At 47.9% G+C, this 12,345-nt stretch overlaps 1 protein-coding gene across 1 annotated transcript; it reads right to left on the bottom strand.

The window, feature by feature from the left end:
* Positions 1 to 322: 322 nt before the first annotated feature.
* AQP11 (aquaporin 11) lies at positions 323 to 11,834 on the bottom strand. Its single transcript, XM_075337506.1, has 3 exons — positions 11,046 to 11,834; positions 6,970 to 7,086; positions 323 to 5,871 (listed from the first exon to the last, which is right to left on the bottom strand). Exons 1-3 carry the CDS (start codon positions 11,629 to 11,631, stop codon positions 5,783 to 5,785), a joined length of 792 nt encoding a protein of 263 aa, XP_075193621.1. The 5' UTR covers positions 11,632 to 11,834; the 3' UTR covers positions 323 to 5,782.
* Between the last annotated feature and the right edge of the window lie 511 nt (positions 11,835 to 12,345).

Raw genomic sequence — 12,345 nt, 5'->3', positions numbered from 1 at the left:
TGAATTTACCCTAGACCAATTTATAAGTTTCCTCCTTCCTGCTTTTGCACCAAAACTGAGGAGCCCGTGATCCACGGGAGGGTGTATAGGCAGAGGGGAGGGTTACACTTTTTTAAGTGTAATACTTTGTGTGGCCTCCGGAGGCAGAAGCTATACACCCAATTGTCTGGGTCTTCCAATAGGAGCTAGAAGAAAAGGAATTTACGGTAAGTAAACAAAATTCCCTTCTTTACCTTTTTTTTTTTAAATTTTTTTTATAATAAAGAGCTGTAAAAAGTTTAATAGAAAACAATTTTTTATTAAACTAATGAAAGTCATCACATGCTGTTAACCATTTCATCACCGTACATTCACAGTTCCTTTCTGCGTTATCAGCGCAGTCAGATGGGTTAGGTGCTGACCAGTATGATCCATATTACGGAGGCAACTCCGGCACGCCGCAGTTTTCCTCCCCCCCCCACCACCACCTTCCTACCCCTTCAGTCAGACTTGGTCCAAGTCAAAAAATTGGCCTGAGTGTGAGCCAATGTTTTGTCGGATCAGAAATAGTTGTGACCCTCGCCTTAAGATGTAGGTGCTTGATTCCGCAAGCTGCGCTCTGTTTTATGTCAGTATAAAGGCACGGATCGGTCCGGAGGCAACTGAGTTGTGTTCAGTAGGCTCCTCGCAAGACATTCATGAATGTATCTGACCAAAATAGCAGCACAGAAGAACGTGGCTTATTGCACCAGCTACACCTGGTGGCGGTTTAGCAGCAATATATCAGTCGCTTAAAGGGGAGCGGTCACCAACCCTCATCACATTTATTACATTACACTACATTAAGAGGTGAAATTGCTCCTTCTAAACTGTTTCCAGTAACATGACCCTGCTATACACTTCCACATAGCAGCCATGTCTAATATAAAAAAGCAACATTTTTATTTTAAAAAGTCAAAGGGGAGGAGCTCTGTCTTCTGGACTCTTCATCAGGCGAATCCTAAAAGAATTTCCCCACTGCTACAGTCACTTGGAATATTTTTTTTCCTGCTATGTAGGTTAGAGGACATTAATCAACAAACCTTAAAGGGGATGTTCAGGGTTCAAGAAACAACGTCTATGATGTCTGATATTGTAGTTGTGCTCCCTGAAGTAAATAGGAAATACTATACTGTACGGCTGGGTCACCAGTATGACCCCTGGATCTCAAGGGATTAAAGCACATTCCCACTGGGGCACCAGGGAATAGGCACAGTGTATACCACCGAGTCACCAAGGAATAGGCCCAGTATATACAGTACCACTGAGTCACCAGGGAATAGGCACAGTATATACCACCGAGTGACCAGGGAATAGACACGGTACATACTCCTGAAGCACCTGGTACTAGGCAGTATATATACCGATAAATCATCAGGGACTATGGATCATCCACTGGATCACCAGGGAATATGCAGAGTAAATACCACTGGACAGCCAGGGACCTGGCATGGTATATACCATATATTTCTAGATCGCCAGGGAATAGACAGAGTATATACTACTGATCGGCATGGACTATGCGCAGTATATATCACTAGATCATCAGGGACTAGGCTTAGCATAAGCCTGGATACTTATGATTTAACATGGCCACAAAGTCAGGAAAGTCCTCAGTAGACCCTCTCCATGCGGCAAGTATATCGTCAATGTAACGCAAACACATCTCAATCCTCCTTGCGCCTGGATCAATGTCATCACCTAAAAACCACAGTCTACTTCCAACAGCCCAGAAGCAAGTAGGCGTAAGTGGGGGTTCAAAGGGTACCCATTGCGGTGCCCTTAAGATGGTGCCAAATCCTATGTCAAAGAGGAAGAAATTAGCAACTTCAGAATGAAGATGTCGTCCCTGACAGTCCCTCATCATCAGAAAGTAGTTTATTGCCTCTGTGCCCTTTTCATGGAGGACTGCAGGGGCTCATGGTCAATGCTTGTCAGCAGCGACCCCGAGTCCACCGAGAGGCCTGGTGTGTATGATTGTCGGGAAAGACAAGTAAACACGGGAGATTCCGTCTCGGACTGTGAATTCCTGAAACAATGGATCTGCCCCTAGAGTCCAGCCCTTCTGCACCTTGGGCTGACAGTGAAGGCTGGCAACCTCCGCATTTAAGGGCAAAAGAAATTCGACCTCCGTCTTGGCCAGTGACCCATAATCAGGAATCCATGTGCAAATAAAGTCAGATCCTTCATACGGTCGGGCAGATTAAAGTCAGAGCTCGGAAGAAAAGATAAAACTTTCTTCAGTAAGAAGATTAAGAACTTGTGCTTCTCACTCCAAATGTGAACTCAAAAAAAAAAAATATAGGCCCCAGAGAAATCTTGTGTGTCTTTCGTTAACTCTTAATCCCCCGTGATTTCTCCCTGGTTGGGTCCAGTTTCTGTTTTTTCCGGTCTCGGAAGCCTCCGCGTCTACAGACGACCGGTCACTTTTAGAGATCCTGGTTTTACTGCCAAGAAATAAACCTTATTGTCTTAGGAATCCCGCTCCTGCTTCTTGTCCTCGGCCATCTCGAGAGTTCTGTAGTTTAGTTTTCTTCACAGGAAAGTCGGCTTCGGAAGAACATTCTTTTTTGTAATTTCAGTTTGTTCCATTAGTTTATTCAGGAGGGAGCGAGATTTTGTCTTCCTTCTATCAGTAACAGCAGAAATGGCGCGGAGCTTCTCAGTGGCCCCTCTCCCACCGGTTACTAATACCAGGATTTGTGTACCTCGCTCCTGGGGTGAAGGCGATCCTCAGGCCGCTTGGTACAATCCCCTCCTTGTGTGAGGTGGTGCGTACATTTTCTGGGTAGATTTTTTTATCTGGAAAAACCTCCTTTGCCTCAGCTAACCATTTATCAGTACTGAGCCCTGCAGATGGCCGGCCGTATAGCAGAAACGTCTCCAGAGAAGATATGAAAGAAGGCGACTCCCTGAGATATATTACTATAGCACGTAGCATTTAGGCACAGTACATGCCACTAACTCACCAGGAATTTGGCACCATGTATACCACTGGATCACCAGGGATTAGGCACAGTATATACCACTGTATCACCAGGGATTAGGCACAGTATATACCACTGAATCACCAGGGATTAGGCACAGTATATACCACTGTATCACCAGGGATTAGGCACAGTATATACCACTGTATCACCAGGGATTAGGCACAGTATATACCACTGAATCACCAGGGATTAGGCACAGTATATACCACTGGATCACCAGGGATTAGGCACAGTATATACACCACTGTATCACCAGGGCACCAGGGATTAGGCACAGTATATACCACTGTATCACCAGGGATTAGGCACAGTATATACCACTGTATCACCAGGGATTAGGCACAGTATATACCACTGTATCACCAGGGATTAGGCACAGTATATACCACTGAATCACCAGGGATTAGGCACAGTATATACCACTGAATCACCAAGATAAAGGCACCATATATACCACTGAATCAAAAGGGACTAGACACAGTATATACCACTGGATCACCAGGAACTAGGCACAATATATACCACTGGATCCACTAGGGACTGAACATGGTATCACTGAATCATCAGCGACTAGGCACGGTATGTACCACTAAATCACCAAGGACTATTCACGATATATACCACTGGACCCCCAGAAACTGGACATAGTATGTACCACTGAATCACCAAGGACTAGGCACGGTATATACCCCTAGCTCACCAGGGACTAGGCACAGTATATACTACTGGATCACCAAGGACTAGGCACAGTATATACCACTGGGTCCACTAGGGACTGAACATGGTATCACTGAATCACCAGGGACTAGGCACGGTATAAACCACTAGATCACCAGGGACTAGACATGGTATGTACCACTGAATCATCAGCAACAAGGCACAGTATGTACCACTGAATCACCAAGGACTATTCACGGTACATACCACTGGACCCCCAGAGACTGGACAAAGTCTGTACCACTGAATTTCCAAGGACTAGGCACAGTATATACCACTCGCTCACCAGGGATTGGACATGGTTGTAACACTGAATCACTAGCAACTAAGCATGGTATATACCACTGAATCTCCAAAGACTAGTCACGGTATATACCTCTGGACCTGCAGGGACTGGACATGATATATACCACTGAATCACCAGGGATTAGGCACTAGATACAGCAGGAACTGGACATGATATATACCACTGAATCACCAGTTACAAGGCACGGTATATACCAATGAATCACCAAGGACTAGTCTCGGTATATACCACTGAATCAGCAGGTACTAGGCACAGTATATACCTCTGAATCACCAGGGAATAATTACAATATTTACCACTAAATCACCATGGACTGTGCATGGTATATACTACTGAATCACTATGAAATGGGCAAGGTATGTACCACTAAATTGCCAGGCACTAGGCACGGTACATACGACTGAATAACCAAGAACTAGGCACCATATACCACTGAATCACCAGGTACTAGGCACAGTGTATACCCCTAAATCACTATGAAATAGGCATGGTATATATTACTAGATTACCAATGAATAGGCACGCAATATAATACTAAACCACTAGGGACTGGGCATGGATTCATCCAGGTAGGAACTATAGTGACGAGCAAAAGGGTCACAATGTTTTGCACTTTTGACTTTCCGGCTCCAGATCTCTCCATCCTCTACAGCTTTGATAATGAGACGACCTTCATTTTATAGACAATCATCTTGGCTATCTCATACATAAATGTGACTTGCAGCTATTTAGCATATGATTAGTTATGCAGATTCTAGTCATGTCACTGCATTGTTACTGTTTTGCTCCTAAATTCTGAATTTTAATTTTATTTTTAAAATATTAAAGCTTGAAAACATTGTTACCCTTTTGCTCTGGATCCCCGTGGCCTAGATACAACAGATGATGGCCCCTAATGTCCATACATCATTCACGAGCCTCAGTCGGAGGTAGACGCTATAGATGTACATCACTCCTGGACCGTAATGGGTTTTCAGCCCCCAAAGTTCAGTATCAAAAATAAGATCCCCTGATAATAGTGCATAACATTTTGCTGTTCCCTACCATAATGTGCCAGGCAGTAAAGTGGTTTGGCATTCACAGGCCAGATTGTGGCCACCATGGGTAGAGTATATACCACTAGACCACCAGGGCCTAGTCACATTATATACAGATACCTTCTTATGGACTGAGATCAGTATATACCACTGAGTTTGCAGGAATCCGGCTCATTAGATCTCTGTGAATTGGGCACTGTCTCCATATGCTCAGGACACCAGGGACATGGAACAATATATACCACTAGCCCAGCAGTACATATACATGCATCACCTAGGTGGGGCACAAGGTTGAGTATCCACCACTACATACATTTGCATTGGCATGGCTTCATCGTTCTCTTGCTCCATCACTGATGGGTAGACCGATTTACCCTAAAAAATAGATAAAGAAACCCTATCTTAAAAAAACATTGTGAGGTTTCTTATATGATCCTCACACCTCAGGCACAAGCTAAAGATTAAGGCTCGGTTTTTACTTGGTCCATGGATGAGTTGAGACCGTGCCAGTGGGAGCAGCATGGAGGAAGCGATGCCCCCCGGGGCAAGGCACCCATAATGCCCACCAGGATCTACATAAAGAAATGAGGTAAGAAAGGTCCAAGAAAAATCCAAAAACTATGAATAAGAGCCAAGGACGTGTTGTATCAGTCAGCGACCATTGTTTCTGCATTGGTTATTAGGAGGTAATCACGTGGTCGCCGGCCGGTCTTCTAGTCTCTCTTGACGGCGTGAGAAGAAGCTCTGTACTGTCTGAGTTTGGGGATGCCGTGATCCAAAATCAAGATGGAGGCGACCATTCCTGTAAATGGAGAAGATGGCGTCACACTGGAGGATCATTACATACAGAATGTAATCCTGGTGTGAGCGTCGGTCATCCCCTGCCAGTGAGGAAGACGGGTTCACTATGTGTACAAGAGGCCGGATCCAAGGATTATACCTAGGAGGGTCTCAAGGACTTTATCCTGTGCGCCAGATGTGGATGTCACTGTTATTATGGGGGCACTGTGGATGTCACTGTTATTATGGGGGCACTGTGGATGTCACTGTTATTATGGGGGCACTGTGGATGTCACTGTTATTATGGGGGCACTGTGGATGTCACTGTTATTATGGGGGCACTGTGGATGTCACTGTTATTATGGGGGCACTGTGGATATCATTGTTATTATGGGGGCACTGTGGATATTCTTATTATGGGGGCACTGTGGATGTCACTGTTATTATGTGGGCACTGTGGATGTCACTGTTATTATGGGGGCACTGTGGATGTCACTGTTATTATGGGGTCACTGTGGATGTCACTGTTATTATGGGGGCATTGTGGATATCACTGTTATTATGGGGGCACTGTGGATGTCACTGTTATTATGGGGGCACTGTGGATGTCACTGTTATTATGGGGCACTGTGGATAGCACTGTTATTATGGGGGCACTGTGGATGTCACTGTTATTATGGGGGCACTGTGGATATCACTGTTATTATGGGGGCACTGTGGATGTCACTGTTATTATGGGGGCACTGTGGATGTCACTGTTATTATGGGGGCACTGTGGATGTCACTGTTATTATGGGGGCACTGTGGATGTCACTGTTATTATGGGGCACTGTGGATATCACTGCTATTATGGGGGCACTGTGGATGTCACTGTTATTATGGGGGCACTGTGGATGTCACTGTTATTATGGGGCACTGTGGATAGCACTGTTATTATGGGGGCACTGTGGATGTCACTGTTATTATGGGGGCACTGTGGATATCACTGTTATTATGGGGGCACTATAGATCTTTCCATATGTAAACACAGACTAAGCTTCTGTTCACACTGCATTAGTGTTTGGTTAGTTAGGAATGTAAATGTGCCTGTAGGGTCCCATTCGCTCCGGCCGGTACTCACCGATGATCGGGCCGATCCAGTACACGGTGACGTACTGCAGAAAGCTGTTTCCCTGGCACAAGAACACAACTGCGAAGGCGAGCGCGGGGTTAAACACGGCTCCTGTCAAGTGTCCACCTATAAATCAGCAGAGAAGGAATTATTAATGGAAATGCAACCAGCAGAAAGAAGAGACAAGAGGATAAAAGTGTCCAGAAATACACAGGGTGGTCCAAAAGTAGGTGCACAGTATGTGTAATAGGGTTATCAAACATGGTGTAAAGTGACACTGACTCAGTTTCCCTTAGCAACCAATCAGATTCCACTTTTCATTCTTCACAGACTCTTTGGAAAATGAAAGGTGGAATCTGATTGGTTGCTAAGGGCAACTGAGTCAGTTTCACTTTACACCATGTTTGATAACCCTATAACACATACTGTCCACCTACTTTTGGACCACACTGTATGTGCTTCGCCCGAGTAACAGGCTTATGAAGAAAGCAGCCAAAATTTTACGATCCTGAACAACCCCTTTAAGCATCCTTCTCTTATAGGCATTAAGGAAGCTGAGATCTAAGGGCTGTTTGACACCCACATGAGCCACGAGATCAAAGGAAACAAAATCCCCGAAAGGCACAATGATCCGTGTTAGGAGGAGCCCAGAAACGTGAGCCCCCAATAAACAGCTCCTGATATCTCAGCTTCCTGGACTATTCTTAAAGGAGACACATAGCTGGATTTAAGGTGGAATTTAATAAGGACAATACCCCCTTATATAATACTCATAAGTCACCGTCTGCATAATAAACCAACCATGCGACTAAACTGCTGGCAAGACGCACAAAAACTTTAATAATCCCCCGCCGAGGGCAGCCGGGGAGGATCAAAGGGCAAAGTCCTCAGAATTACGATACTTACTAGAGAGAAGGTGAAGTCCAACGGCTTTAAACCTGTTACTAGGGAATTACCTGGGGTCATGTAATGATCATGGCCAGAAAAAAAAAGACCCTCAAAAGGCTATTCCCACAAAACAAAATTTTGGCAATTTTGCAAAAATTGCTATAATATGATCAAAAACATTCAAAAAGACCCTCACTAATAAGCAGGGGAGTCCGATGTGCTAAGCTGTGGACTACCGATGGTCACGAGCAGAACCTGTGGCCACACGGCAATGACCATGCTCAGGTCCTCAGGGTTTGTACCCATAGGGTTCCTTTATATGGTGGCATATCCTTATTTAGCGCTTTCTGGACCGATTCCAGGCGGAATCTGTTTGCTTTTTTCCTAAAAAAGTAAATGTAAAATCTGCTGCAGATATGTGCACACGTTGAGTATTTGGTAGCAGAAATTTCTGCGCCATTTCTGTAATTCTTGGTAAGAAAAACGCAGTTCAAAAAGGCCACATTTTTTTGGTACATTTTTTTCATGCGTTTATCAATTGAAAAACTCAGGCAAAAAGGCTGAAAGAATTGACACGCTGCGGATTATTTTCAGCACCAAATCTGCAAGGAAAAAAATACTCAACCTGCACATGGACTTTGCTGGCATTAGGATTTGCTTGCAGCTTTGTGACAAAACTGCACTCACAAGCGCATCCAAAAAAACACGATACAAACGCACTGTGTGCACACAGCCTTAGGGTACCGTCACACTTTAGCGACGCTCCAGCGATCCCACCAGCAATCACCTGGTCAGGATCGCTGGTGCGTCGGTACATGGTCGCTGGTGAGCCGTCAATCAGGCAGATCTCACCAGCGACCAGTGACCAGCCCCCAGCGACGCGTGGAAGCGATGCTGCGCTTGGTAACTAAGGTAAATATCGGGTAACCAAGCGCTTGGTTACCCAATATTTACCTTGGTTACCAGCGCACACCGCTTAGCGCTGGCTCCCTGCACTCCTAGCCAGAGTACACATCGGGTTAATAAGCAAACTGCTTTGCTTATTTACCCGATGTGTACTCCGGCTACATGTGCAGGGAGCAGGGAGCCGGCACTGGCAGCCTGAGAGCGGTGGACGGTAGTAACCAAGGTAAATATCGGGTAACCAAGCAAAGCACTTCGCTTGGTTACCTGATATTTACCTTGGTTAAAGCTTACCGCAGGCTGCCAGAAGCCGGCTCCCTGCTGCCTACACATTCAGATCGTTGCTCTCTCGCTGTCACACACAGCGATGTGTGCTTCACAGCGGGAGAGCAACGTCCAAAAAATGAATCAGCACTGTGTGTAATGAGCAGCGATTTCACAGCAGGGGCCAAATAGCTGCTCAGTGTCACACACAGCGAGATCGCTAATGAGGTCACTGCTGCGTCACAAAAACCGTGACTCAGCAGCGATCTCGCTAGCGATCTCGCTATGTGAGAAGTACCCCTTAGGCTGCTTTCACACATCCGGTTTTTGCCATCAGGCACGATCTGGTAAAAAAACTGATGCGATGGATCCAACGAAAAAATGGATCCGTTGCATCAGTTTTTTCCATGCGTTCCTTCCGTTTTTTGCCGGATCCATTGTGATGCTGAGCATGCTCAGTTTAAAAAACCGGATCCGTCGTTGGATTCCGTCATATGCCGGATGACGACGGATCCAGCACCCATAGGCGTCCGTTATACAACATGCCGGACAGCGCCGGATCCAGCATGGTCCGTTTTTTTTGCTGGAGATAAAAAACGTTCCATGCTGCGTCCTTTACAGCAGCCGGACGAAGAAATTTTGCCGGATCCGGCAAACGCCACATGCAATGCAAGGCCATCCGGCACAATCTGGCGATAATACAAGTCAATGGGGAATAAAACGGATCCATTTTATATGCATTTCGCCGGATTGTGCCTGACGGCAAAAGCCGGATGTGTGAAAGCAGCCTAAAGGCTGCTTTACACCAGACAATCTATCGTGCGATAGATCGTCGGGGTCACGGTTTTTGTGACGCACATCCGGCATCGCTGGCGATGCCGGCCTGTGTGACACCTCCTAGCGACGCAGTATCGCTCACAAATCGTGAGTCGTGTACTGGTCGCTAGGTTCCATAATATCGGTCCTGAAATCGGGCGACGGTTGTTCATCGTTCCCGTGGCATCACACGGCCGCTCCGTGTGACACCACGGGAGCGATTAACATCGCGTACCTGCCTCCCGCGTCAGCCGCCGGCTCTATGTGGAAGGAAGGAGGTGGGCGGGATATTTACATCCTGCTCATCTCCGGCCCTCCGCTTCTATAGACCGGCGGCCGTGTGACGTCGCTGTGACGCCGAACGTCCCTCCCACTCCAGGAAGTGGACGTTCGCCGCCCACAGCGAGGTCGCACGAGAGGTAAGTATGTGTGACGGGGGTTACCGACTTTGTGCACCACGGGCAGCGATTTGCCCGTGACGCAAAAAGGACGGGGGCGGGTACGATCGATTGTGAAATTGCACAATCGGTCGTACCGTGTAAAGCAGCCTTTAGAGTTTACACTCAGTTTCAGCTTCAAAAACTCAACCAAAAAAACTCAGTGTGCCCACAGCCCTAGGTTAGAACTATACGGTGACTTTAAAGGGAATCTGTCACCTTGGAAAACACTACCTGCAGATATAGGGTTAGTCTGCAGGTAAATAATGTTCCAGCGCTACCGGGAGAAAGGGAACTTATTTCTTCCAGGGAGCTGGTGGCTTTCAGTCCTGGGGGTGGTGGCACTGAGCGGCTACAGTCACCAATCCCTCTACTGTGAGCGGCGGCTGTAGGCACACTCCGGCAGTGCATTTGTCAGCGCGAGCTGTCAATCAAACTGCCTTTACAGCCGCCGCTCACAGAAGGACTTGTGACTATAGCCACTCTGTGCGCCGTAAAGCCGGTGGTTCCCTGGAAGAAATAAGTTCATTTTCTCCCAGTAGCTGCACTTTAAATATGCTGATCTGGCAATGCTGTAACCCTATTTACCTGCGGATTAACCCCATATCTGCAGGTAAATAGTCTATTCTCACACTTGGTGCTCATTTACAAATCGCCGTATGACCACCAGCAATATCTATGTACAATTAGTAAGACGATAGATATGTCTATTGTGTGGGCTCTGTGGCTGGCGGACAGAATATTACGGGTTAATAAGCAATGCCTGGCTTTCCTTACCTGCACACACGATGGCGGTGATGGTCAGGGCCACGACATGGGGTCTGTACCGAGATTCCACTCGAGGAAGAAAGCGCAGTGTCAAGAAGAGGCTCAGGGCACAGGTCATCTCCACCAGGACACCCTGCCAAGGTGCCATATTCAGGGGGCTCCTGCACTCCTCCCTCCACTCATGTAGAGGGGACAATCGCAGCAGCCAGATGAGGGGCATCAGCACCTGGGACAGCACAGCAGCCACAAATTGTGCCCCCAGCCTTAAAATGATGTGTAAGCCAGGGGTCTGTGCCCGCAGCCACTGCTCCAAACTGCCACATGGGTTACAGGTGGCGCCCTGGGAGGTCAGGCAGTGCAGTACGGTGAGCAGGTAGGTGAGCGACAGTGCCAGCCAGGGCTGAATGCCACCGACAGTTCCAAGTAGGACCATCTCCCTGGTGCAGCAGCTTAGCTGAAGGGTGGATATAACTTCTATCAGAAGATCGTGTGTCAGTCCAGGGCGCACCTTTGAGTGGGTGACCAAGCGCAGAAACTCGCATAGTGCCACAATGCAGCCCACCACAGCCACAAAGCCCAACAGGGAATGCATCATGCCCTTCGCTTAAGTGCAGGGGCACAGTCACTGCTCCTCCAGTCCTGTGTATGTGGGCACAATCACTGCTCCTTCAGTGCTGGGTATGTGGCCACTGTCAGTATTCTTCCAATGCATGGGCACATTTATGCTGGGGATGTGGGCACTGCCTCCTGTGCTGGGGATGTGGGCACTGCCTCCTGTGCTGGGGATGTGGGCACTGCCTCCTGTGCTGGGGATGTGGGCACTGCCTCCTGTGCTGGGGATGTGGGCACTGCCTGCTGTGCTGGGGATGTGGGCACTGCCTGCTGTGCTGGGGATGTGGGCACTGCCTCCTGTGCTGGGGATGTGGGCACTGCCTGCTGTGCTGGGGATGTGGGCACTGCCTCCTGTGCTGGGGATGTGGGCACTGCCTCCTGTGCTGGGGATGTGGGCACTGCCTGCTGTGCTGGGGATGTGGGCACTGCCTGCTGTGCTGGGGATGTGGGCACTGCCTGCTGTGCTGGGGATGTGGGCACTGCCTCCTGTGCTGGGGATGTGGGCACTGCCTGCTGTGCTGGGGATGTGGGCACTGCCTCCTGTGCTGGGGATGTGGGCACTGCCTCCTGTGCTGGGGATGTGGGCACTGCCTCCTGTGCTAAGGATGTGGGCACTGCCTCCTGTGCTGGGGATGTGGGCACTGCCTCCTGTGCTGGGGATGTGGGCACTGCCTCCTGTGCTGGGGATGTGGGCACT

The sequence above is a fragment of the Anomaloglossus baeobatrachus genome, chromosome 2 (assembly GCF_048569485.1).
Source record: "Anomaloglossus baeobatrachus isolate aAnoBae1 chromosome 2, aAnoBae1.hap1, whole genome shotgun sequence".
Taxonomy (NCBI): Eukaryota; Metazoa; Chordata; class Amphibia; order Anura; family Aromobatidae; genus Anomaloglossus; species Anomaloglossus baeobatrachus.
Note: the sequence above shows the minus strand (reverse complement) of the source record. Positions and strands in the feature narration are given on the sequence as shown.